We start from the raw sequence: 25350 nt of genomic DNA, 5'->3' as shown, positions 1-25350 counted from the left end.
AAAAGATGAAGAATGTTTAGAGTGATATTTTGAGTAGACCTACAGTTGATAATTGTTATTCATTTTGTCTGATTCAATTGTGCATAATGTCTTATATAGAAGTGAACATTTTAGAGTAATATGAGTAATATACCTGAAGAATTTTTCTTTTCTCTTTTCAATGTTTTGTTATTTATTTGCTATTTTCTCATGCTTAGTTAGTCAATGATTATTGGATTTTAGAGGGAATAATTCTGACTGAGATTATATTTCCATATATAGGTCATTCGTTGTTGGTATTTGGTGGTGCCTCTTTTCTTACTCTTAACATAGTTAGTTTTGTTTTCCTACATTGTTGTGAATTATTCATTTCTATGTTCTGAATATAGGACATTAATATATTTATTTTTAATTGATTTTATAGATTACTAGTCCCACAATTATCAGATCATATTGGGGGTAAAATTTCTTAACATTTTTTTAATCAATTTTCCATTTACAAAAATATTAAGAAAGTGTATTCTAATAACATACCACTATAAAAATCTGTAAGAGGCTAGGTAAAATCTTATCCTACATCAACTTTGTCCTCTACCTTTCCGCTGAAAATGTTCATAGCTTGAAGTTGGATAACCGAATGACTAGGTAATTTGCAACAAAAACCTTACTCAAAACGATAATGTTAAGCTTGATTGTAGTACGAAGAGATTTCATACCAATTGATGCAGCCAAGCCTGAAAAATTATTACATTAACTTATGCAACAACGTTGGAAGAGATTAGTCACCGGCTGATATGGATGGGAATGCATGAATAACTCTATTTTCATATGTTTGCTGATGAAGAGCTAAACTTTCCATAATCTATTGATTCAGGATAAACATAGATTAAAAAAAAAAGAGCACTAACAATTAAGGGTGTGAGAGCTAGAAAAGGAGAAAAATAATTTCGCTACCAAGAAATAACAGTCTAAATTACTTTCATCTTTGGCTTGTTGAAGTATTAATAGGAAACCCATAACTAGAAACCTTAATAGCTGGAAAATTAAATCAGCCTAATCCCCAAAAATGCAAATGTTTGTATTATATATACTTGCAGGCAACTAATATCCAATGATAATCACTAAGGACTAATGAAATCAAATTCTAAGTTCTTGACGAAACATCTTCCCAGAAACAAAAAAAAAAATTGCTACTTTGAGGACCTAAATGATTGGATTTGTCCAAGAGTTTTCTTTTCTTTTTTTGAGAAAAGCTGGTCGAGCCCACTTATATTATTAGAAAAAACAAAGGGAGAAACATACCGAGGAGAAGAGGAATATAGAATTATGGAGAGATCACCATTGAGAAGTCATCAAAGGATACCTGGGAAGAGGAAGAGAAAGAGAAAGAGAAAGAGGTTCTCCACTACCTCCAAATCTTAGAGAGAGAGAAAGAGACAGAGGCAGAGGCCCACCGCAATCGAGCCCCCCTTTTGAAGACTTGATGGTCCCTTGATCTCACTCCATAAAAGCCAAGTCCAACTTGAACTTAGTAACCTCACTTTTGTTTGAACACAAGAGCGCTATAACTTACTATATTATATTTCTAATATATGCTACCAAGTGGTTCTCTTACCGTGGAAGTCAATTATGGAGATTAGGGTTTTCTCTCTTGAAAACCTAATCAACCTATTTTGTATGCAGGTTCTCAAGCTACTCACAGGTAGGGCTATCGACTTGTCGAACGTGAGAAAGAAGACTACGATACTCTACTCAATACTAAGATTCACAAGCTTTGACCTCAAATAGAATCAAAGGTCGAGCTAAGAATGACAAGCTCCTCTTGGGCTCATTTGGGTTGTCGAAGAGCTCTAAAGTTTGCAAGATCACTTAGACCTAGCTCTTTCGACTTTGGGATTTGCTTGTTTATAGCTTTCAAATTCGTTGAGTTCTCGAAGTTGTTGCTGAAGAACATATCACAAATCAGTTGTATACATATTTGAAAGCAATATATTCTTTTGAGAAATGAGAAATGCCCAAGTATATATTAAGATGAAGAGTTATCACACAAAAGGAAGAAAAACAATAAAAAGGGAGAGAATATTTTAAGGGGCAAAATTATCTCTAAAATTCTATCAATTAGAATTCACCAAAGTCCTATGGTCGTTTTGGTTGACTTCTTGAAAATTTATCAATTTCCTGTTTTCCATATATTCCGCCATAAGAAATGGAAAGAGTCCAATGCAACTTGAATTCTTTCTCGATGTGAATAACGCACTAGTAGAAAAACAATCATGGATAACATTAAGTCCAGATAAAAATAATATAGAGAGAGTATTTTATGAATATGTAGCGATAAAATATATGATTCGAGGATTAATGAGTCAAAATTATGATGAAACAAACATGAGGAAGCTAAGCCTCATGTTCTAGCCGTTTATATTTCAAGCTCAAATCTCATTTATATAATGAAATTCCATTTTGTTTCCTTGAGAGAGACCATCCCTGACAAAATTTATAATTGGATTATCTGTTAGCGAATAAATGAGCTAGATTGACAACTCTACGTAGAAAAGTCCTACTATTACCTCAAAAGGGGCACAAATTACTTAAGCTATCCTATCAAATATCTAGGGTATCCCTATACAGAAAGGCCAACTAATTAGGGAGCATAATGTCGATCTCAAGAGAGGAAATTTTTTGTGATCAACCAAGGTCATCCATCCAGTTAGCTAGTTGGTTAGCTTCTCATTAAGAAAAATATGCTACTATTTGTAGCTCTAATATTTCTTAAGAATCTTTCTGCGGCTAAATCAGTAAATGATGTCGAGCAAAGAAAACCAAGCAAGAAAATGTCTTTCCATGAATCTTTAAATGACATTTGGAAGGTGATAATATGCAAGTATATGGAATAAGCGAGAGCTACAGTATCTTAATTGTTTATCTATCATTTCACGAATTATTAATAAAGTTTGTGAGAGAGAGATAACAAATGATGACAATTTTTGTGTTTAAGAAGGACTGTGAATTGATGATCGAGTTGGTATTGAAATTTAAGTTTGATTAGAAAATGGGTAATAGTAAGTGCCTCTTATTCAAAATCTAGCGAAACTTGATAAGGTCATGGAATGAGTGAGAGCTATATTATCTTAATTTTTGATCTACCATTTTGCGAATTCTAAATAAAGTATATGTGTAAGAGAGAAATGATGATGATGACAATGCTCGTGTTGGAGAAGGACTATGAATTGATGACCGAGTTGGTATTGAAATTCCAGTTTGATTAGAAAATGAGTAATAGTCGATGCCTCCGATTCGAAATATGGTAAAACTTGATAAGTTCATGGGACCTTTGAAAGGGGAATAAAAACTATCATACCTTTGTTGGCGAAATTTTCAGCCAAATTGCATCTTCAGATTTTCAAGATTGTACTTTCATTACCTTAGGAAAGTTTTGTTTAAGTCGTTCTTTGTAGAGCTCGGAGTTAATTCCATCTGTCTTGAGACAAGTTAAGTAGGATTTTGTGAGTCTTCATCCGAACTTTCTATATTTATAAATTTTGCCATTTTTTTATCAAATTACTTTCTTAATTTAGAAATTTTGTCATTTTTTATCAAATTATGTGAGTCCTAATTTATCTTATATCTTATATAAAATATTATAGGCTCATGGAGGCTATTTATCAATGAAATTTAAGGTTTTTGCAACTTAATTTGCATATTTTGTCTAATCATAAAAGCTGTTGCCGTTGATTTGGCATCCCAGAAAATCAACATACTAGTATTTACCAATATTCATCTTGAATAAATGGATTCAAAATTATTTAATTTCCCTTGAAGCTTAGTTTCTTGCATCAGAGAGAGAGAGTGTGTGCGTGATGCATTCCTTCTTCTATTGCTATACATATAGGCTGCTACCATGGCTCGAAACTATGAGATCATGGTATTTATTAACACAACAATGTCCCGCATTACACCTGCATCAAACTTATACAACCAAAAATAGATGTTCCACAATATTCTACTTTTATATTTGTAGCATTAGTAGTAGCACTTACAAAACTTTTTCTTGCATAAATATATCCATGATCTTCTAGTTCTGTGTTTTTCAAGTGCTACTGTATATGTTTACGCGTGTACATATTCTTTTACTATCAAATCTTTTGAAGGATGAAGCAATAAAAGATAATTATTGTCACCTTATCATCTTCTGATACAAGAAATGCATAGATGCAATATATCTAGAAACATGAAAATTTCTGCTTTATATATATATATATAGATAGATAGATAGATAGATAGATAGATAGAGAGAGAGATTTGGTTTTGCTTTACCACAAGCGTCACTTTGAAGTAAACCTGCAAAATATCTCACATCCTCCTTTTCGGCATTGTGAAAATACCACTAAGTACTGCATGACAATAATATGTTAGGAACTTTGCTGCAGGTGCATAACCAATGGAATTCGTTGTCGCAAGTAAAAGAAGCCGGCTGGCGAACAATGATGGGGAAACAAGAAGGGCTACTACAATCAATGATTTGCCGAATGTTATTCTATGCTACATAGTATCCCTACTTCCTCTGAGGGACGCTGTCATGACTGGAGTTTTATCAAAGGCATGGAGGAACATCTGGAGTTCAATGCCGAACTGGGACCTAGCATACGTTGATTTTCCTCGCATCAAGAACAAGAGAAAGAACTTCGAAGATTTCGTCGAGCGCGTAATTTATTTCCATACTGGACCTGGCATTCAGTCAATGAGGATCGCTCACCATTACTATGATTCAAGTAGCAGAAGGGCCGCTATGTGGATCGACTACTTGACAAGAAACCGAATTATGAATCTAGAAATCGACATCAGCTTTCCGGTAGCGCTGCCGTTTTCGGTCTTCACATGTGATACCTTGGTGTGTCTAAAACTCAGAATGCATGAGATGTGTGTGAGAATGCCTGCTAATATTTGCCTTTCAAACCTAAAGAAGTTGTGGCTTGAGGAGGTTGTGTTTCATGGCACCAGTATCTTCCAGAGATTGCTCGACGGATGCCCGAACTTGATGAACTTTGTCTTGAAAGAGTGTCTCATTAACGGACCGAGGGATGTCGATATCCTCATAAACCAATCCAGTCTCACCTACTTGAGCTTCATCAACTGCCGTTTCTTCCATCAGGCCGCGCTTGTTTTGTCAGCCGCAAACCTTACAGAGTTCAGATACAAAGGCATGAACTTTGTGCTCGGCAAGTACAGCTTGAGCATCCTATCATCAATAAAGGAGGCGAGGTTAGATATTGAAGAACAAGGTGGTAGATACCTGGAGTATAGGAGGGATGGATTTGCATGTGTCCTTGGTAAGAATATGAATCGGATTCTGTGGGCTCTTCGCAATGTCACTGACCTATTTCTGAGTGAATGGTGCATTGAGGTAAGGTACCTATTTAAGAACTTCTTTTCCATGTCAAACTTACAAGCTACATAAATCTATAACATATGGCTGTCCTTTTCTTCGGTAATAGCTCAATTTGTTGGAAGCTGATTTCATTATATAGATTTGCTAACTTTGCCATAATTATCATATTTGTGTGTATCAAGTACTTGACAACAATATCAAACATCATCACTCTTCCTCCCTTCATGAACTTGAAGTCATTATCCGTGAGCATGTGCCCTAACAGAGGCCACGCATATATCTTAGTCAAGATAATCAACGCCGCGCGGGGCCTACAATTCCTCAGTATCACAAGTCTGGATGTAAGTAATACTTTCTCACACTTAAGCACGACCTACTAATTCTATTATCAGCTAGCTACCATTTAAACCAGTGTTAGTCTTCTTATTCCTTACCTGAATTCCTTCATCAGTGTTCTGCGCCAGGAATTTACTACAACGAAGAGAGGATCTATTACTACCCCGAAACCCCAGACATCATGAGGAACAGAGTGATCCCCAACCGTCTGAAGAAAATTGAGCTGAAGAAGTTTGGAACAATGGAGGATGAGATGATGCTTGTCATGTACTTGCTAAGGAGCTCTGTTGATCTGGAGCATCTCATCATCAAGTGTGCTTCATGGGCTGATGTGGCGATGCGTTCTCTCATTCGCAAGAGGATCCGAGCCTTCTTTCGAGCCTCCCCTAACGTGGCGGTGCGGATTAACTGAGTACATCGGCGGAGGTCGGCGACAAGCCCGCAGGTTTGGTGTATAGGCTGCTTGCTTGTCGCTTACTCCAGAACTATGAGGAAGTCATGGAACTCCTAGGAACTTCCCTAATAATAAACTGGTAGTAGTGGTGCTTGTGTTTTAAGTACTAACAACTTAAACTTTACAATGTTGTGGTATGGCAGACTGTCTATAATGCTTGCTTGTGTGTTTAAGCACTTGCAGAAGTTCTTGAATTGTGTTTCTGCTAAATTTCCAGTTGTTTCTTTAGTAGTAACGTATACATGCCTATGCAACGTGAAAGTTGACATCTTTACTAACGGTTTCTGTTCTCTGGATCCATACTTAGTAATTTGTTTAGTAGTAACGTATACATGCCTATGCTTGCAACGTGAAAATTGATATCTTTAGTAAGGTAATCTGGACCCATGCTTAATAATTTATTTATTAGTAACGTATATATATCTATACATACAACGTGAAAGTTGACATCTTTTAGTAACGGTTTCTGGACCCATATTTAGTAATTTGTTTAGTAGTAACATATACATGCTTCATGCCTCTGCATGCAATGTGAATGTTGATAACTTTAGTAACGTTCCTAGACCCATACTTAGTAAGTTGTTTAGTAGTAACGTATATATGCCTATGCATGCAACGTGAAAGTTGATATCTTTAGTAACGTTTTATAGACCCATATTTAGTAATTTGTTTAGTAGTAACATATATATGCCTGCCTATACATGCAACGTGAAAGTTGACATCTTTAGTAAGGTATTCTGGACCCATATTTAGTAATTTGTTTAGTAGTAACATAACGCACTTATGGTACTACTAAACAAACTGAGATAGCACCTATATCTGTAAGGTTTGTCTGGAAATTTTATAATTTAATGTTTACTCTTAATTATCATTGACATCCCCGATAGACAATTTGACCCTTGAATTTAGGGGTGAAAATGGAGTTTTCTAATTTAGTATTTAAATTTTGTTGAATATGAATTAAGAATTTTCTTTTCATCTTATTTTTGATAAATTTTATCCATCTTGATATCTGAATTTATATTTATAATAATATAGTCTATTTAAATAAAGATATAAATTGAAGAACAGTAGACATCCTTATAGCCATACTTATAATTTCATGACATTTTATTTTAATATATAGCGATATATCGGAAAATTCAATTCATCCCAAACTTGAATTGCCCTCGTAGGACCACGATAAACGAGAATACATCAGAAACGTGTCAACTACTCAACAGCACAGTGGCAACCCACTTACCCACTGCACCAAAAGCGGAAACAGTGCCACGCGTCCACCATCCCCTGGTTAGAAACCTATCCAAATCAGGGAGAGGCGGATAAGGTATCCATCCGACATTATTATTCCTCCCCGATCACAGAAAAAAGCCATCGGTGGAATTGAGATCTCGAGGGAGAGATGGCACAAGCTGTGGCTTCCATGGCTGGCTTACGTGGCGCTTCTCAGGCTGTACTAGAGGGGAGCCGCCAACTTGGTGGCTCTAGCCGGTTAGCCAGGCCGGGGAGCAGCCAGCCCAAGTTGGGCAGGGTTGGGCTCAGGATCCAAGCCCGGGCCGGAAAAGATGACGCGGCAGTTGGCCGGCGAGCCCTGGTGGGCCTCGTCGCCGGTGGCCTAGCTGGCGGAGCGTTTGTCGAGGCCGTGCTTGCGGAGGCGAGGTCCATTAAGGTTGGGCCACCTCCGCTCCCCTCCGGTGGACTTCGTGAGTAGTCTGAAACCCAGCTCCCCCTTCTTTTAAATCTTTTTGGTTGATCGATTAATGATGGAATTATTTAGGAAATACTTGACTTAGTGCTAAGCTTTCGTAGTTTCGCTTACGATTGGTACGAATTCACCAGGATCGAGGCACAATATTCCCAAATTAGCCAAGTCTTCTCAAATTAATTGTCTCCAAAAGAAACCGAGAATCAACTCAAATTTCCCCTGGTTTAATTAGAAATGCAGGTTATGATTCGGAAATAGTGAACCGACTTTTTAAATACCCGCTGCATCCTTTAAAATATTATAATTGTCATTAAAATTATTGAAGTACGATTAAATCTAATTAATCAAAGTTACGACAAAAATTAGATTAACCAAACTAAATTTTGTCCCTATATCAATTGCTTAAATTGCGTAAATTAGTTCTGAAGTTATGTAAGGATATCACAGTACAAAAATAGGAAAATCAGTGATAAATATTTCACGCTTTATTTTAGTTATTTATAAGAATTTGTTCACTTAACGACTATTTATTAGAAATATTTTATAAATATTTAGTTTAAAAATTAAACATAATGATACCTTTGAAAGGGTTTTAAAAAATTTAGTTGCTGTTATATATGATATTTTAAAGAATGTAGTAGTAATTATAGTATTGTTAAAAAATTCAGCGGTAATTATGTAAAAAAACCCAAACAGCAGGTGTAAATTGAAAATAATAATAATAATAATAATAATAATAATAATAATAATAATAATCCACGTCTTGAACAGCTGGTACTCTAAACTCCGACCAAGCCAGAGATCTCGTACTTCCTCTGAAGCAGCGATTCTACCTCCAACCATTGCCTCCGTCCGAGGCCGCAGCGCGAGCCAAGGAGTCCGCCAAGGATATCGTAAACCTCAAGGGCTTAATTGATAAAAAGGCATGGCCGTACGTGCAAAATGACCTTCGCCTTAAGGCATCTTATCTCCGTTACGATCTTAACACCGTCATATCCGCAAAGCCGAAGGAGGAGAAGAAGTCCCTCAAGGAACTTTCCGGGAAGCTCTTCGCCACTATCGACCAGGTGAGAAATTCTCATTTCGCACCCTACTTTCTCGACTTATTCTAAGTTTTGGGGATTTTTGTCATTTGACACCCTGTTTTACGTGCTTATTGGTGATCAGCTCGACTACGCCGCCAAGATAAAGAGCACCGCGGAGGCCGAGAAGTCTTACGCAGCTACCAAAACAGCCCTTGATGACATCCTTGCAAAGCTAGGATAGTGGAAAGAATAAGCTTTTGGTATCCTCTAAATTTCTCTTCATTTTTTTATGTGTGCTGAAGAGATGAACTATTTGTTTGATTTTCTAGTAAAGTTCTATTATACCGGACCATCCATTTGATACATGGAGAACTGATAGGTCTAATAAAAAGCTTAATGCCACTGAGGTCATCTCAGAGATCAACTTCTTAGAACAAAGCAAACGTTTGAGAATCCATCTAAAGAGCAAACACCAACAGAGTGTGCTAAGGAAGTAGAAGCTTTTTATTATAGCTATACACCGACAATTAGAATAGAATTCTGAATTGAGGTGCATTGGACTCGGCTGGCCGGATAATCTCCCACTTGCAAGGCTCAAGCCCTCCGGCAACCGGGCAGCACCCGACGAGAGCTGCTCGCGCACCGGTCGTCGAACCGAACTCGAAGAATGCCTTGTCTTTGGGTATGCCTTGTAGCTCTGGTGTGGCCTGTTGATTGTTACTGTTTGAATGTGAGGCTTTCTTTCCCCTCCACCAAGTCAGGAACCCCATGATTCTAGTTGAGCGAAGGAGAACTTAGTCTAAAGTAGGAGGCATTAGTAATTGATTTATAATAGCAACTGTACATGGGCTGTGCATTGGAAGAGGTTGGGCTTGGAGCATCTGGAACGCATGGTAGATCTGGAAAGGAAAGAGTTCTAATATGTCCTAAGTACGTAGACATGATTAATTATGTGGTGTATTGAATTATGGAGGAGGACGCAAGAATAATAGAACAAGGATCAGATGCAAAACAAGTAAATTCCTCATTGTTCCGCTCTTGTGAGAAATTTACACATAACGGAGATTAGAAATTAAGTTAATCTTAAGTACCTACCGTTTTCAAACACGCCCCTTCGTTTATTGTTCGTTGTACGTAGAAAGTTTTGGATCTCTTACCAGCACCATTCTTTAAACTGAAGCACTTAATCACTATGAGATATATCCGATTGAGTTGCAATGGTTAGACTTTGTATCCAAAAGTAATAGTACAAATAACAATTATTATCAATACTATTATTGACTCTAATATTTTCGATTAAAAGCCTAAATAACTAAAATATCCTTCATATCGTCAAATCGAAGTGTACTTTTGTGCAAGGTAATTAAGCCCTTTTATATTTTCGTTAATAAATTAAATGATTAAGTTTAAAATAGATAGGGGTAAGTTAAAAATCTCTGTCTAACCAAATTGAGATCAAATTGGGCACCGCGACTAAATCTGCTAATTATAATGAACGAATCTTGGAGGCACTCGGATAAAAAGATGTTATTTACAGTCCTGGACCCAAGAAGGATATTTATCCCCATTCCATATTCTAATAGTAATTAATTGTTACAACTAGCTTGGCTGGCCTGGTCGAGCCTACCAAACTTCAATTCAACTGTTAATTACCAGAATAAAATACTAGTGGAACTTTTTTTCGTCCGCACAAAAAGAATAATCTGCTCTGAAATATTGTACGAGTAGTCTTCTCGCTTTGTAATTTATTAGCACCGATAAAAATATCTTTATTTTCTGATGAAAAAAATTAACAGTCCGACTTAATTATAACCACAGAAGATAAAAGTACTTAATCTAAAGTCAATATAGCTATAAACCAAGGGATCAAAGCTATAATTTACTCTTACGATTATTATTCTTATTATTCCATGGGGATGTATTCGAAGAACATAGAGGTGATTTTGTTCTTGGTAATGCCAGTAGAAGTGCCGACGCCGTCGCCGTGTTGGTAGATGCAATGAGCAGCTCTTGCCATGTTCACCGCCATGCTTGTGAAACTCCGTGGGAGACGACCACTTAATAACTTCTCCTTGTTCAACTGTGTCCAGGAGTAGCTCATCAACCCCTTTATAAACTCCATGGACGCCTCCTCCTTCCCACCCGTTTCATTCTGATGACAGTCCACTGATTTGGAAACGTCTCCTCTTCTCTTCTCCGCCTTCCAACACCAACAATCATAAATTTTATATGTATACCACTCTTTCCTATTACTTCAAGATAGTAGAAAAGGAGGGAAAAAAAAGAAAAACCACAGTTTGTTTTAAGTTCAAAGAATGAGATACGGGGAAAGGTTTTATGTCTATTTTTACATGAAAAAATAAATCATGATGATGAATTCAATTACATACGAAGGGCTAAAAGAGAAATCATCACCTTAGAAGTTGCCAGATCATTAGCCAGACGAACGAGGAGTGAGGACCAATATATGATTCCAGATTCAATTTGCAAGCTATTCCTATCATCTCCAACTGGTTTGTTTCCCAATAGAAAATAAGCATGAGCCATAACAATGGGGCCTCCCACTGTGATCCATGCATTGTTGAGGTACTCCTGAAGACTGGGTTTGTATCCCTTGTTGTACCATTCAGCTTCAACTAAGAATGCTTCACATAATCTCTCCCACTTTGCATTTTGGAGGAAAAAAATTAATTATCATTATTGCTGTTACATTTATCCACCCCGGTAGAGCCAAAGCTCGATTGAGCTTGGCTTAAAAATAAGCTAATTCAAGCTTGATTTATAGAACAAAATCATAATAAGACTAAAAATAATAATAATATAATATTTAAATTATATAATAAATAATACATATAATATTATTATATAAGTTCTTATATCTCCATAATCATGCCTTATATCAAGCTTGATTTAAGTCTAAATTAAATTAAAATTATTTCAATTCAAACTTAATATTATAATTAGATTTAAAATTAATTTTAATTCAAGCTTAATTAGTGCTAGGCTCAATGACAACTAGTTGCATTCTTTAAATTATCATAATTATCATGAAAATTATTGACATTTTTTTAAAATATCAATTCGCCCATTAAATCTAACTAAAAACTAAACTTAGATTACAAGGAGATTAATATATCCTTGTATAAATTTAAAGCTCTCCATTGTTACACAATAGCATAGTATCTATAAGAAAATCTTATTTCTTGTAAAAGCTTTTAGTTATTTACATATATATCTTGAAAAAAGTTCTTAAAAAAAAGTAGTGACAATTTTGATATATAGATATATACATATGTACATACATACATACATAGATACATATATAGATATATACCTCTTTCTTGATGAGGGATTTAGCATCCCAGCCATGATCCATTTCAATTTCAATTGAAGCTTCGTTGATGAGTTCGTTCACTGCCAGGAAATACCACTTCATGTAATCTGGAAGCCCATCCTTCGCCTCAGGATGCAAACTAGAGGAGGAAAGTAGAATATTTCTGTTATGTTAGGCTAATGTGGTTTAGGTTAACTTTGAGGTTTTTCAATATTTTAGTAAAAATAAGGGCTTATTTAGAGAAAAAAAAATGATAAGGTGGGTTTTAATTTTTAAACCATAAAAGGTCCTTTTTGCAAATTTCCTTATCTTTTTCCATATCCAACGCAATCAATCAAGAGATATTTACGCTGACCCCATATGGATTCGCCATTATTGGATTCTTTTTTGTTTTCTTCTTTAGGTATAAACAAGAAATCCAGGAAACCAATCTAGCTAGTAAAAATAATTGTGGAATTTACTTTAATATAAATTCTAGTTTATCTTGCTTGAATTGCCTTCAACTCTTAACCACGGTACTATTGTATATTAGTGTATGGAAAATTTATCATTTGAAACTATATCTTACCGTTACTTACCTTAGATAATAACAATAAAGACAAAACATAGGTCATATCTTGATAAAGTTCGATATATATGTAGTATATAAGATCACCTTTTGAGAGACTGTGTGAAGAGTTGAGCTTCGTCGAGTGTAGCGTAAGTGTCGTATATTATCATCGACCACCGAGAGGATGGAAGTAATCTTGGTGAGTATGATCCTGCACTTGGAGAATTGAGGCTCCCAGGCAATCCCCACCGTCCACAAGTAATTCTCAAGTAAACGATCCCTAGAATATTTTAGCTTTTTGCCGAGTTCTTCCCACCACCTATTTATTATAGCATGGAAAAGACTTAGCAACTCGATCGATCTACAAACTTGAGAGGTAAATTAATATAATTATCTACTAATACTAATTATACCACGAGAGTGTTTTCATCTCCTCTAGATGCAGTGACTGGATAATGTTGTAGTCTAGCTTTGCTAGCTCTACAAGGAGTGGATTGCATCCTTCCTCCCTTTGGTAGCTATGTATGAAGTACTTGTGTTCCAGCCTTGGCCTCCTCCAATGCAAAGGAACCTCCATTGCATGTCTTACTTGCTCCACAAGTCTGAAGTCAGCATCCAATGGCAATTGATTGAGATGCCTAACGCTGAATTCTCTAGCTTCCTTCAGCACTTCTCCTTCGTCTACTTCTATGTACGAGGCTTCGTATAAGCTAAGTAGCCCTCTAATATCATCGGCATAGCAGCTTCTAAATCCATTCTCGTCTCTAAACCTGTCAAAAATATCTGAGTTCCATGCAGGGATGCAGTTAATTGAAGTCTGGAATCGATCAAGCCTTTAGAGATGTATTGCAATATTTTGAGTCTCTTACCAGTGGACACATAGTAACCATGCTGTCTTAGGAGTCGAAAACAAAGGGCGCTATCGCCTAAATCATCGAAATGCTCGAAACCATTGGCATAGGCATTACCGAATACATCATTGATCTCTTGCTCAAAATGGTATGCCACTCCAAGCCGTTGCATCAAGTTGATGTGTTGGAGTTGAGCTGAGAGCCCATCACACGCCTTAAGCAGTGACTTAGCCTCAAACTTGAGTTCGTCCAGATACTCCGTGAATCTCTCCTCCTACCGTATCAAAGTAAATATATAGCATTTAAACTCAACGACTACTCTAAAAACCTAAGCACTAAGAATCTCACGATAAAAGGGCTCCGCATCGATTGGATGAGTTCATGATTCCAAATGCTCGGATGGTAATTTGCTAATCTGCGCGTAACCTTTTGTAAGCTACACCTTGTGTTCCGTTTGTTCAAAATTTTGCAAGGCATCTACATTGTGCACCAAGATGATGAAGTGTAATACATATATATATGTATGTATGCATGCTTAGTGTTTGTAAACAAAGTTGTTAATAATTTGCTAACCTTGTCATCATGAGAGCTTCCATACAATAGAGGCAGTTGAAGAGGGTGTGGTTCTCGTGCACTTCGCTTCACGATAAATAACTTGTGAATAGAAAGGGAAGGCTTACTGATGAGCATTTTGTTTGGCTGGAGAAAGAGAGGTGGAGATGAAGATACTTCCCCCTTATGACATACATGTTGATATAGACACGAGCTTGTACTGTTCTGCTCCTTGTCTTATCTTATATATACACTTGTGATTCTTTACCCCTTTTTTTTTTTTCCTAGTTGATCTGATCTTTCTATTATTCAAAACATTGCCACCTCACTCTTTGCTATATGACAATAATATACAAGTGCAGACGTACCCATTACAATATATTTGTTAGTAAGCATAATTACTACTAGAAAATATATTTTTTGGGGGAGCTAAAATATTTAGCAGCAACAGATTGATTTGTAATGGCAAATACTCTCGATAAATCTTAGCAAAAATAAATAAATATTCAGTAAAATTATAATTTATAACGATAAATATATTTACTATTATAGGTAGAGTTTAAAGTGATGATCATAATTGTTACTACTACTGATTTCTAAGAGTAAAGAACTTAAGTAGCAAATATCATTTATCATTAAAAAAATTTTAGTGACAAATATATTTAGTGGTAAAAATTTACATTTTTTTACTAGCAAAATATATGTGTTACTTATGTACCTATCATTTATATATATATATATAGTAGCGAACATAATTGCTATAAAAGTATTATCCATTGAGCAATAACAAAATATTATGATTATATAGAATTTATTGTTACCCAATTTGGTTACATCCAACATAAAACATCTCACAGATTATATTATGCCTTCAAAATATAATTTATAATAAATATTCAAAAATTCACATAGTGTACCACGTGAATAATATAATATGGGACAAGTATGTTTGGTTTTGTTCGATGTATCAAAAATTAAAATAAAAAAGTGAGCAATAGATAAAAATCAATCCGTAGATAGAAGTGACCATTGTCTTGTATAATTCATCCTTAGTTATAAAAGTTTTTATATAAGAAATAAAATAATAAAAAAAATTAATATAATTACATATATAGATGGTCAAATAATAGAGGATTCAGCTGCATTACCGATAGTTTTAAACCGTTCTTATTATCTAATTAATTGCTCATTTTTTATTATCATAATAGCACTCCTTGTGACGGACTCATTAGCATCCTACATGCTATAGCATTTTTATAAAAATATTTATAAGTCTCTAGAAGCACCTTTGATCCAATTTGCACGCAACCCACAATTATAAACTAATGACATGTCATATAATCGTTACATCTACGAACCTTTGATCAATTTCTACAATATTAATTTTGAGTATAAAAATAAAAATGTTTGAAATATAATTGCATGTATTTCCCTGAGAATCTAATGTATAATTTAAGACAAATTACTGTATTTATTTCAATAAAACAAATTACTACCGAGGATACTTGCAATGCATCATACTCATCTCAGCATGGAAGATTAATTATCTCAATTATCCCAAAAATATAATTGTCACTTGCAGACATCCTGCTTGGACCCAGTCGGTGTTATTCATTGAATCCCCTCTGTTTCTGTGCGTCGTTATCAAATCGTCAGTCTTCAATAATGCTTCAATAAATAAATTAATTTAAAAAAAGTAAATATTTAACTCCAATTGGTTAAGTAGGAGAGAGAGCGTAGTGAGAGATCTCTGAGTCTGTGACCTGTCGATCCACAAGATCACGGTCCTTAGTTTGTACGCACTCGATGTTTTGGATCTCGCATTTTTTAATCGTAGATATTCTGTCCATTTAGGGGCATTGAATGCATCTTGGTACCAAGACGGGATTAAGCCATATGCATCAAATTAGTTAATAATTTGAGGAGCTCATCACAGTACTATTTAAAATGTAAACTAAATAATTTTATTATATCGGTACTGGTAGGTGTTTACATTTTTGTGGTTAGCATCCTGTCATTTTAATATTTATAATTTGAGACCTTTATTTCCTTATTAAATATGCTCGTCAGATGTACGGCTCAATTTGGAAATAGTGAAACAAGTCAAGTCGGAAGGAAACTGGTTGATGTTTTAAAGTAAAATGTAGGAAAGATTTCATTTAACATCCCGTCTTTTTATCTCTTTCTAATTTACACCCTCCATTTTTGTAATTTACAATTCGTACGTTCTTACCCAAACGTATGGAAATATGGGATAGCTTTTATGAATATTTTAAATTTTAAATCGAGCATAAATTTAAATCAAAAAGGAAATTAAGGTAAAATATTCATTTAGCACCCACCCTGTTCATCTATTTTTTTTATTTACAATTCGAGGCCTACTTTTTACTAAATATTTTCAGAAAATACTCCATTAAATTCAGATGTTATAAAAATTATATAGAAAATTATTGAAGTGAGTAGGATGTCATACAAATTATAGAGAAAATAAGGATCGAATTATAAAATCTTTAAAATCAGATTAATATATATATATATATATATATTATGTAAGATTATTAGATATAATATTACAGTCAAATTTAAGTTTAATTAGAATAGATCGCTTCTTCTCTTTAAATAATTTTCTAGTTAAAATAATCTAATTTTGAATTTTGAATTGAGTTTCTCCACGTGGTCTGCTATGTTAATCAAGTCGCATAAGTAAATGGTTTCTTTTATTTTTTAGAATAGTAAATGGTTAAATGGTCTATTACATTCTTTCGTTTACCTCCTTGAGGTTTATGGATGTAATCTCGCCTCTCCTGCATTAATCCACATGAAGGCTGGGCAGATGGAGAGGGAGTGTCTCCCTGATAAAGATAAAAGATAAAGTCTCACGATTTTGATTGCTGTTATGTTTCATCAGATTTAGTAATATATAGATCGGGTTACCTTTAAATTTTGATAGAGAAATTTTAGATCAAATTTGATCGCTTCTCATCCATAAGAAAAATGAATACGTTGAATACCATTTTATCGAACCGATAAAACTACCTCCTCTAATTTTTTGATCTGATGAGAACCTCCACCTTCCTTTTGGTGGAAAGTTGACACGAATGACTCTTTTAAAAACATCACGGAAATTGGAGGGATGGACTTCGTAATTCGACAATTTAATTGTACTCCTATAACATCCCTAGAAAAAAAAAAGAGAGTACGCACGTGACTAGTGTAAACCCCAAAAGGGGCTAATGGTAGTTGCAGGTGAGGAGAAGGAAGGAAAATAAAAAGAAAAGAAGAAGGAGAAAAAGAAAAGGAGCGAGGGAGTCTTCCTCCTCTCGATCTTGCTGTGATCTGATCGCTGACGACCTCGTGCCTCACCGTGCCAGTCCTGTGAGCTTCCCCTCCTCGCGTGGATGCCTTCAAAGGCATCCTTTGGTGCCATCATGGTCGGAGCTGCCAGACAGCCCTTTGCTTTGGTCGGCAACCTTGGTCGTATAGCTTCTGCTAGTCAAGGGGAGAGTGCCGGTGGGGTCAATCAAGGCTATCGGTGGCTGAGATAGCTGGCAGCTTTCCTTCCCCGTTATGAGGCATTTGGTTGCATTGTTAGGTGGCTGCTGCCTACTCCGTCGGCTAATCATGCATAGTGGGTGTCTTCTTCAACCTATAGGGTGTCGGGAATAGCACAACCCATTTCCCTTACTCCTCAGCTAGGCTAGGTTGAGGAAACGGAGTTGGGATGGGTTGAATCCTCCCTTGGTTTGCTAGGGCCCAACCTTGGGGTTTGGGTTGGGTTGAGTCCTAACTCAAGTCAGCTTAGGCTGAGTGCAGCCCAGCCCAAGATAAGGGTGTTATTGAGTTGGGTTGCCTAGCCCATTTCGAGTTTAAGTTGGGATGCAACTCAACCTAGGTTGCTAGTTGGGTTGGGCTGTTGTTAGCTCAACTCATGTTGGGTTTAAGCTAAGTGCATCCTAGCCCATGTGTGGTCATAGGTTGGGTCGTGGCCTAGCCTATATTGTTGCGGGTTGTGCTGTGACCCAACCTATTTAATTTTTTTAGTGGATTGGGGCCTTCTAGGCCTATCTTGGTGGGTTTGTCGTGCTTGGGTTGGTGACAACTCAACCCATTTTGCTATGGACTTTGAGCTAGCTTAAATAAATTTATTATTATTAATTTATTTAAATATTTTATTTAGTTAATCTTGTCCGACATGAGCCTTAATTAATTATATTTAGTGGATATTAGTGTTCAACTATATTAATTATTATAATTTTTTTTAATAAATTAGACTGTGATCCCAAAGTACCGTTATAGATAACCGGGAATTAGCTCTAATCGGAATTTGGCGTGGTCAATTACAATTTGGTTAAATTAATTTTAGCAAATGAGTAGTTGATTTAGGGATATCTATATTAATTGAACATGTCGGATAATTAATACAAATTATCATTAGTAAATTATATTAAGCAGATTGTCTAATTAATAAAGTGAATTAATTAAATGTTGCCCATGTGATTTACCTAAATCGATGATAATTAGTGTAAGAAAGTCAAGAGAATCTATTTAGACGTTAGAATTACATAGCATGAATAGAAATATACATAAATTTGATTAGAATTAATAAAACTATAATTATTAATCTATTAATAATATATAATTTATAGATATATATTTATATACATGTAAATGCTTCTAAGTATATTTAATTACCCATTGTACTAATTGTATTTGGATAATAATTATAGTAATGAGTGCATAATCTTAAAGTAATCAGCATCTCAAACTTTTACTTTCAATTAACTAATTAACATAGAATGAATAATTAATATAAATTAAATAAAAACAAGAGATTTTTATAAATTACACCTTGTATTTTATCTATTTATGATTCACAGCCTATTTTTGGAGATTTTATAAAGAGAAGAGAAATTATTTATTTGTTATTTCTAAAACGAGGTATTTATTCTAAGAATATAAGTATTCTTATATTTATTAATATTTTAAAATAAAATTGTAATAATTATTTTTAATGTAATATAAGTAAAGAAAAAAAGAAAATTATTTTTTTATAAAATTAGGATAAATATTTTTTGATTTGATATAAAATAAATTGATTGAATAAATATTAAAGATAAATTAGTAAGTAAATTATTATGTGGTATAGATATAATTCTAGTAAATAATATTTATATTCTAGATTAGAGCTATTATAATATTTAGCTGAAATAATTATATTTCATAATAAAAAGTTATTCTTAAAGTTTGAAGGGACATAGAGTAATTGCTATTGGGAGAGAAAAATGCTGGAAGAATAAGAGAGAGAGAAAGAGAGGATTAACAAAGATTACGCCGGAGAGAATATAAATATCTTATTAGTTATGTGATATTTATATAATAAATTTTGACGAAACTTGAACCAAAGAGTATTAATAAAGCCGAGGCCCAAACCTTACTCTCCGACTCCGACCCAACCCTCCTATTCTCAAACCTACACGGATGTCTTCTTCCACTCAGGGCGGAGCGGGGAGGTGGGAGGATCTCAACCGCGACCTCCTTGTCGCGATCTTGGCCAGGGTCGGGGTGGCGGATCTGGTCGCCGCCGTACCTTTCGTGTGCTCGTCGTGGCGCGGCGCCGCCATGGACCCGGCGTGCTGGAGAAATCTCGATTTCAGCAATTGGGACGCCATCTCGTACCACCTCGGCCTCCGAGGCCTCGACGGCTTCCCCGGGTTCCTCGAGTTCGTCCTTTCTCGTACCCGCGGTCTGCTGGATTCCATCTACTTCCCTTCCGTCGCCGATGAGGACGACCTCCTCTTGGTCGCCGAGAGGTGATTGTTTCTTCGAATTGGGTGTTGTTGTTTGGTTGCTGATGAGATTGTTTTAGCGGAAAAAAAAAGTCGGATTTTTTGGGTTCTAGTGGTGTCATTTTGGAATTTTTGACTCTCTTAGTTATGAATGCAGTTTCTAGAATTTTGAAGAATGCAGTTCGAATTTTGTCAAAATTTTCTTAGGATTAGGAAATTTGGTCATTCTTTTGTGGAGCATATCTTCTGATTTGAGGAACATCTTCTACTCGTTTGCAAATTTCTTTAGTTGGAAATGGGATTGAATTCCTCAGTTTGTTACAAGATAAAAAAAAAAACTGTGGAACTTTCAGGTGCCCAAAATTGCTTTACTTCAGTCTTCCAGATCCACATTTATCTGCGGATAAGTTTTGTGAAGCTGTTTCCAAATTACATTTTCTCAAGGGCATGGCAGTAGATGAAAATCTTATTAGCTACGAAGTGCTTCTGCATGTTAATCAGTGCTGCGCCAACTTCACTGAGTTGAAGGTGTTTACTGGATATTTGGATGATGAGATGGCGTCTATTATCTCCAATTCTCTCCCACACTTGCAGAAGCTCGAGATAACTAATACCAACTTCACAGCACAGGCAATTATCACTTTCTTGGATCAGTTGAAGGAGCTTGAGCACCTTGACATTTCAGGATATCAGAGTTCATCAATCACTGATGTAGTCCTTGAGAAGAGTTCGCGTCTGAAGGTGTTCCTTTGGGACTCAAGAGTTGAGTTGGGCGAGTTCATCGAGTGTTCCAATTGTGGAGATTCATGGCTACTTGAGAAGCCTTGCGGATGCATGCTGGACCAAAAGATTATGGAGTGGTTATCTAATCTGTCATGAGATCTAAATTGGTTGGGACCTTATCAATCTCTCTACAATGCGGATTCTTGGTTCATTTTTTTTTCCATTTCTAAATGGTGAGGTGCTCCTTGAACATTTATTTTGCATTCAAGAAGTTTGATTATCTGACTCTTCACATTAGTTTGTATTCTGTACATGTTTTGAAATTGAAATAATTCTAGTACTACTAATTTATATTTCACCACTGATTTGATATAACTTATCTTTTCTGCTTTCTATGTTATCATTTTTTTTAGCTGGCGTAAAGGAGGAGGATTGCAGCTTGTATCTTTTCAATGTAAAACTTTTGTCTAGGTACTTGAAACTATGAAAACTGATATATCCAAAATAAACTCCTTCAGGTGAAGAAATTAGTGCTAAATAATGCATCTTCATTACCTCCGATGCATTGATGAGCTAAGGATGGGATAGTGCACATCATCCTGAATGTGAGTGGACAAAGGTCCAGATGAAATGACTAGAGGGATATTAAATGTAACACATCTATAGAATAACAGTTTTGAGTAGTCATATTGAAAAAAAGAAGTTGAAATATGAGATATCACCTTAGATATGGATAAAAGAACAAATAGAGGATATCATATTTTATTTTGTTCTCTTATTAATTTTACTGAAAATATTTGCTTCTCTAAGACAGGTGAAATTTTTCTTAACTTTTAGAATCGACTTCCATAAAGACATCAACATTAAAGATTATAATGGTTTACTAGAGAGACAATGAGATATTTAGTACAACAAATAGGTCTATAATGTTATCTTTATGCTAAATTGAAATGATATTTAAAATTAGCATGAGAAGTTTTTCCTATATATGTAAGTAATAGGTATGTTTAAAGGAGATTTGGTGGAATAGTTCGGTCCCAAACATGATGTTTTACTTGAATAGTCGAGCAACTTTAGCGATATCCTGATACGACAAATTTTATTCTTGTGACGAAAGTTAGCAGCTTACTTCATTTGTGTGCACCATATATGTATGCTTCATAGCTTAATGTAGCTACTGCTTTGAGAAAATTTGCTTTAGTTGATGAAGCAGTAAATTGATTTGAAGATCCAATCTTAATGCAGAGAATCAAGTTATTCATTTTTTGTGGGAGTCAGTATGATATTTTGATGCTCCACATCATTGTTTGGCAATCCATGATGAATTTAGTGTTGTCATTTGAAAGTATGAGGGAGAGAAATTATGCCTTGGTCTTCAGGGTGTAGTTTTGGTTTGTGTCATGCCTATGTACCCAGGGAACGTACTGTCTTTTGTGCTTGTCAAAGGGGCAGAACTCTCCAGGAAAGTACCAATAACTATAACAGAACTGCGCCTCAAATGCCAATGTGCCATACATCTTAGATAGCTACATGACTCCTTTCTCTGTTTATTAATTCTCTTTGCTCAACTTGGTGTCAACTTGGTGTGGGTTGAATGCCCTTTTGGTATTTATTAGGTATCGAAATCTGTTATTGTCTTCTTAGGTTGGATAGATATCGGCAATAACCTCACTGATGGAATTAAGGTGTCTACCAATGTGTTTTACTGTTGATAGTTGCCAACTTATTCAGCTATCTCGAAAAATGTTTGGATTTATGGGATAAAACATGTGGATTGAGTGCAAGAGTGAACTTTTGATTTTGATATATTCTTGTGTTGCAAATCATTGAAAGTTTGTCATGAGAAGAGAACTTAAAATGTTCTTTTTAGGGATAATTACACAGACACCTTATGAACTATAGCGAAATATTTTTCTTAAATTAAAATGTGCCTAAAGAAGTTGAGATTGTAGCTGTGAATTTGCCATGGTGTCAGTGAGTAATACGAGATTGTTTTCAGCATTCAGCTTTCATGACCTATTCATTATACTCAAAACAAAAATCTTCGGAAATTCTAGTGTAAGAGAGCTAGAGAAGCTGAGGAAAATAACACCTCAACATTAGAAACATCTCTGCTGTGATATCTACCGCACATCCACTACTTGCACTACCGGCCGCACTCTTAGGGAACTTGACACCGCCGCCGGCCTCAGGCGACCCCTCATCATCACCATCGGCACTCTGCGAGTCTCGGATGGCCCACTGCTGCACGGTAATTCTCACTTGCCGGCGAACATCGGGCCAACCCGATGAGCGGCAGCACCGGCAGGTCCCTCGTCCTATCGTCGGCTAAGCTTTCAAGGGCACATCTGGAAAAGTCGAATCTTGATTAAACGGCCAGTTAAACCTATACCACGGCGAACTCATCCAACTACTGCACGGTCGACTGTTCCACGTAAGCAACAAACATCACGCGGCAGTAGTAGCACACCATCTTACATGGCCTTTCGTCAGACGCCTTGGTGCATGAGCCGGTCTCGGCGGCTTCAGGTTTGCACGCCGATAGCGCGTCCCACGCCTCCTTGACGAACATGAACGCGCCATCGGCAGCGGCGGGGAGGTTCTTGTCGGGGTGGGTGAGGATGCGGAGCTACTTGTGCTTCTTCTTGATTGCTTTGAGGTCGGAGGTGTACACTGTGGTTATGCCTATTTGATATACTAAGCTTTTATTCGTATCACTCTATTATTTGAATAAACATGAAGCTTCTACGATGAATAAAAATATAATCATATATTTAAAAAGAGATATATATTATAATAGTTAGATAATAATTAAGATTTAAATCTTGTCACATTAGATGAAGAAGATAAAAAGGCTGAAAGTATATATTTTTTTAAATTTTAATATTTATTGTGGTGGAAAGATTTAACATTTGTAATTTACCCTTTCTCATTCTTTCTAGGCAATGTTAGCTTAGGATGTGAACCGTAATTTTCTTTCAAGACAAAGTGTGAAATGTACTTTTTCCCCTTGTATTAGCCTGATCTGGGCTTACTCGAAATTGCCCATCGTCCTCTTAGGCGCATTTCAACAAACAAAATGCCTCCATAGTCTCTTCTGTCTCTTGTCCCCCCATCTCCGTCTCTCTCTAATGGACGGAAACGTCCGCCGATTACTTAACCGCATCTCTCTAACCTTCGCCACCCTCGCCACCATTGCCCTCTTCCACCTCTTCCTCCACTCCTCCTCCTACTGTTCTCCTCCCATCTCTTACCCTTCCCACCCGAATCACCAATCCCAAACCCTAACCTTAGCCCCCTTCCCCAAGTCCTCCTGCGACGCCTCCTCCCGCTCCTTCCTCTCCCCCGAGAAGCGCTTCTCGAAGCTCCGGTCCTCTGCCCCCTACCGCCGCCGCGTCGACTCCTTCTCCTCCGCCGTCTTCCTCCCCCTCCGCCTCATCTCCCTCCTCTCCAACTCCTCCCGCGTCCTCTGCGTCTCTGCCGGCGCTGGACACGAGGTCGCCGCGTTGCAGGAGTCTGGCGTGGTCGACGTCACCGGCGTCGACCTCGTCGACTTCCCGCCGCTCGTAAAGCGGGCAGATCCGCACAACCTCCCATTCTTTGATAGAGTTTTTGATCTCGGGTTCAGCACCGGCGTCGAAGCTGCGCTCTTTCCGGCACGGTTCGCTGCGGAGATGGAGCGGACGGTGCGGCGCGGTGGGGTTGTCGTTGTTGCAGTACGGCGACAGTTACAGGCGGAGGGGATCAAGGCCTTGTTCAAGAGATCGAGCGTCTTGGAGGTGAGGAATGTTACCTTGGAAGGATCTGAGATGAGTTTGATTATTATGAGAAACAATGGAAAGAATCCACCTTGAATCTTGATTCAGCTTATCACTTTTGTTGTATCTGTATGTTTCCATTGATTTATATATATATTGTATATTTAATTTTACATCCTCTTTGTTTTCTATATGGTGGAATCATGAAAATTTCTGTTTGGGAATAATCAGAGATTGACTCATCAATTTTTTAAAAGAAGGAAAACAAAATTGTTTTTGTTCCATAGAAATTTTAGATGGAGGGCAAGTTTAGGGTGGAGTATCAGCTTTGCGGCCTTTGAAATGCCTGACACTCTAGAATTGACTAAGAATCCTTTTCTAACTATTGACAGGATGCTAGGAATATATAAAAGTCATATGCTTTTCGAATTTGGGAAACTGATGTTTGAGATCTAATTGTTCACCATGCGACAATTATTTGGTATCACAGGTCAGGAGGAATAATGATGCAATGCTTGGTCGGTAGATGATTAAGTGGAGAAAAAGTCTGAAAGCCACTAAATAAACATTTTGCATAACATGTATTATTGTGATAAATCAGATACTAGAGCACTAAGCTAAAGATGTCAAACATAAAATTTGGTATCCCATATCAAAACATTAATCCAATATTGAATTATGAATATAGAACAGAAAAACAAAGGTTTGAATAGGAATTTTTGAACTAGAATGGGCCCTGGCATTTACAAGGATTAGCATTTTTTCAGTGAAATCAATAGGATAGTTAAAAGGTCACGAAAAACAGGTTCCAAAGTTCAAGCAAAATGACTTCAGGTTTAGAAATCTTTTACAATGGAATGTAGCCTTTGTTTTACCTCAGATACCAGTGGGACTTGATTGGTCAGATATTA

At 36.3% G+C, this 25350-nt stretch overlaps 6 protein-coding genes across 6 annotated transcripts; 4 read left to right on the top strand and 2 right to left on the bottom strand.

Annotated features, from left to right (window-relative positions):
• Positions 1–4417: 4417 nt before the first annotated feature.
• On the top strand, positions 4418–6113 carry LOC140759092 (F-box/LRR-repeat protein At3g26922-like). Its single transcript, XM_073095563.1, has 3 exons — positions 4418–5380; positions 5548–5706; positions 5817–6113. The coding sequence occupies exons 1-3, from the start codon at positions 4418–4420 to the stop codon at positions 6111–6113; spliced, it is 1419 nt and encodes a 472-aa protein (XP_072951664.1).
• A 1381-nt stretch (positions 6114–7494) lies between these two features.
• On the top strand, positions 7495–9237 carry LOC140758747 (oxygen-evolving enhancer protein 3-2, chloroplastic-like). The gene is made up of 3 exons (XM_073095020.1): positions 7495–7858; positions 8632–8927; positions 9028–9237. Exons 1-3 carry the CDS (start codon positions 7558–7560, stop codon positions 9124–9126), a joined length of 696 nt encoding a protein of 231 aa, XP_072951121.1. The 5' UTR covers positions 7495–7557; the 3' UTR covers positions 9127–9237.
• Positions 9238–10788: 1551 nt separating this feature from the next.
• LOC140759090 (trans-ocimene synthase, chloroplastic-like) lies at positions 10789–12321 on the bottom strand. Its single transcript, XM_073095561.1, has 3 exons — positions 12220–12321; positions 11301–11549; positions 10789–11085 (listed from the first exon to the last, which is right to left on the bottom strand). The coding sequence occupies exons 1-3, from the start codon at positions 12319–12321 to the stop codon at positions 10789–10791; spliced, it is 648 nt and encodes a 215-aa protein (XP_072951662.1).
• Positions 11540–14299, bottom strand: LOC140758743 (trans-ocimene synthase, chloroplastic-like). Its single transcript, XM_073095014.1, has 7 exons — positions 14194–14299; positions 13969–14097; positions 13639–13894; positions 13183–13552; positions 12875–13088; positions 12220–12358; positions 11540–11549 (listed from the first exon to the last, which is right to left on the bottom strand). Exons 2-6 carry the CDS (start codon positions 14095–14097, stop codon positions 12347–12349), a joined length of 981 nt encoding a protein of 326 aa, XP_072951115.1. The 5' UTR covers positions 14194–14299; the 3' UTR covers positions 11540–11549; positions 12220–12346.
• Positions 14300–19591: 5292 nt separating this feature from the next.
• On the top strand, positions 19592–22249 carry LOC140758744 (F-box/LRR-repeat protein At3g48880-like). The gene is made up of 2 exons (XM_073095016.1): positions 19592–19982; positions 20312–22249. Exons 1-2 carry the CDS (start codon positions 19651–19653, stop codon positions 20835–20837), a joined length of 858 nt encoding a protein of 285 aa, XP_072951117.1. The 5' UTR covers positions 19592–19650; the 3' UTR covers positions 20838–22249.
• A 1456-nt stretch (positions 22250–23705) lies between these two features.
• LOC140758745 (uncharacterized) lies at positions 23706–24612 on the top strand. The gene has a single exon (XM_073095017.1). It carries the CDS (start codon positions 23813–23815, stop codon positions 24533–24535), a length of 723 nt encoding a protein of 240 aa, XP_072951118.1. The 5' UTR covers positions 23706–23812; the 3' UTR covers positions 24536–24612.
• The last annotated feature ends 738 nt before the right edge of the window (positions 24613–25350 follow it).

This window comes from Typha angustifolia, chromosome 4, assembly GCF_048772165.1.
Source record: "Typha angustifolia cultivar Huaian chromosome 4, ASM4877216v1, whole genome shotgun sequence".
NCBI classification, from domain to species: domain Eukaryota; kingdom Viridiplantae; phylum Streptophyta; class Magnoliopsida; order Poales; family Typhaceae; genus Typha; species Typha angustifolia.
This window is presented reverse-complemented; position numbering and strand designations above follow the sequence as displayed.

What these genes read in the sequence shown, in the direction of transcription:
- LOC140759092 (XM_073095563.1), top strand. Translation starts at nt 4,418, where the DNA reads ATGGAATTCGTTGTCGCAAGTAAAAGAAGCCGGCTGGCGAACAATGAT. An exon ending in TGAGTGAATGGTGCATTGAG is followed by an intron (nt 5,381 to 5,547) that starts GTAAGGTACCTA and finishes GTGTGTATCAAG; the next exon opens with TACTTGACAACAATATCAAA. An exon ending in TCAGTATCACAAGTCTGGAT is followed by an intron (nt 5,707 to 5,816) that starts GTAAGTAATACT and finishes TTCCTTCATCAG; the next exon opens with TGTTCTGCGCCAGGAATTTA.
- LOC140758747 (XM_073095020.1), top strand. Translation starts at nt 7,558, where the DNA reads ATGGCACAAGCTGTGGCTTCCATGGCTGGCTTACGTGGCGCTTCTCAG. An exon ending in GCTCCCCTCCGGTGGACTTC is followed by an intron (nt 7,859 to 8,631) that starts GTGAGTAGTCTG and finishes CGTCTTGAACAG; the next exon opens with CTGGTACTCTAAACTCCGAC. An exon ending in TCTTCGCCACTATCGACCAG is followed by an intron (nt 8,928 to 9,027) that starts GTGAGAAATTCT and finishes ATTGGTGATCAG; the next exon opens with CTCGACTACGCCGCCAAGAT.
- LOC140759090 (XM_073095561.1), bottom strand. Translation starts at nt 12,321, where the DNA reads ATGAAGTGGTATTTCCTGGCAGTGAACGAACTCATCAACGAAGCTTCA. An exon ending in AATCCCTCATCAAGAAAGAG is followed by an intron (nt 11,550 to 12,219) that starts GTATATATCTAT and finishes CAAAATGCAAAG; the next exon opens with TGGGAGAGATTATGTGAAGC. An exon ending in ATGATCTGGCAACTTCTAAG is followed by an intron (nt 11,086 to 11,300) that starts GTGATGATTTCT and finishes TGGTGTTGGAAG; the next exon opens with GCGGAGAAGAGAAGAGGAGA.
- LOC140758743 (XM_073095014.1), bottom strand. Translation starts at nt 14,097, where the DNA reads ATGCCTTGCAAAATTTTGAACAAACGGAACACAAGGTGTAGCTTACAA. An exon ending in TGGTTACTATGTGTCCACTG is followed by an intron (nt 13,553 to 13,638) that starts GTAAGAGACTCA and finishes CATGGAACTCAG; the next exon opens with ATATTTTTGACAGGTTTAGA. An exon ending in GAGATGAAAACACTCTCGTG is followed by an intron (nt 13,089 to 13,182) that starts GTATAATTAGTA and finishes TATAATAAATAG; the next exon opens with GTGGTGGGAAGAACTCGGCA.
- LOC140758744 (XM_073095016.1), top strand. Translation starts at nt 19,651, where the DNA reads ATGTCTTCTTCCACTCAGGGCGGAGCGGGGAGGTGGGAGGATCTCAAC. An exon ending in CTCCTCTTGGTCGCCGAGAG is followed by an intron (nt 19,983 to 20,311) that starts GTGATTGTTTCT and finishes TGGAACTTTCAG; the next exon opens with GTGCCCAAAATTGCTTTACT.
- LOC140758745 (XM_073095017.1), top strand. Translation starts at nt 23,813, where the DNA reads ATGGACGGAAACGTCCGCCGATTACTTAACCGCATCTCTCTAACCTTC.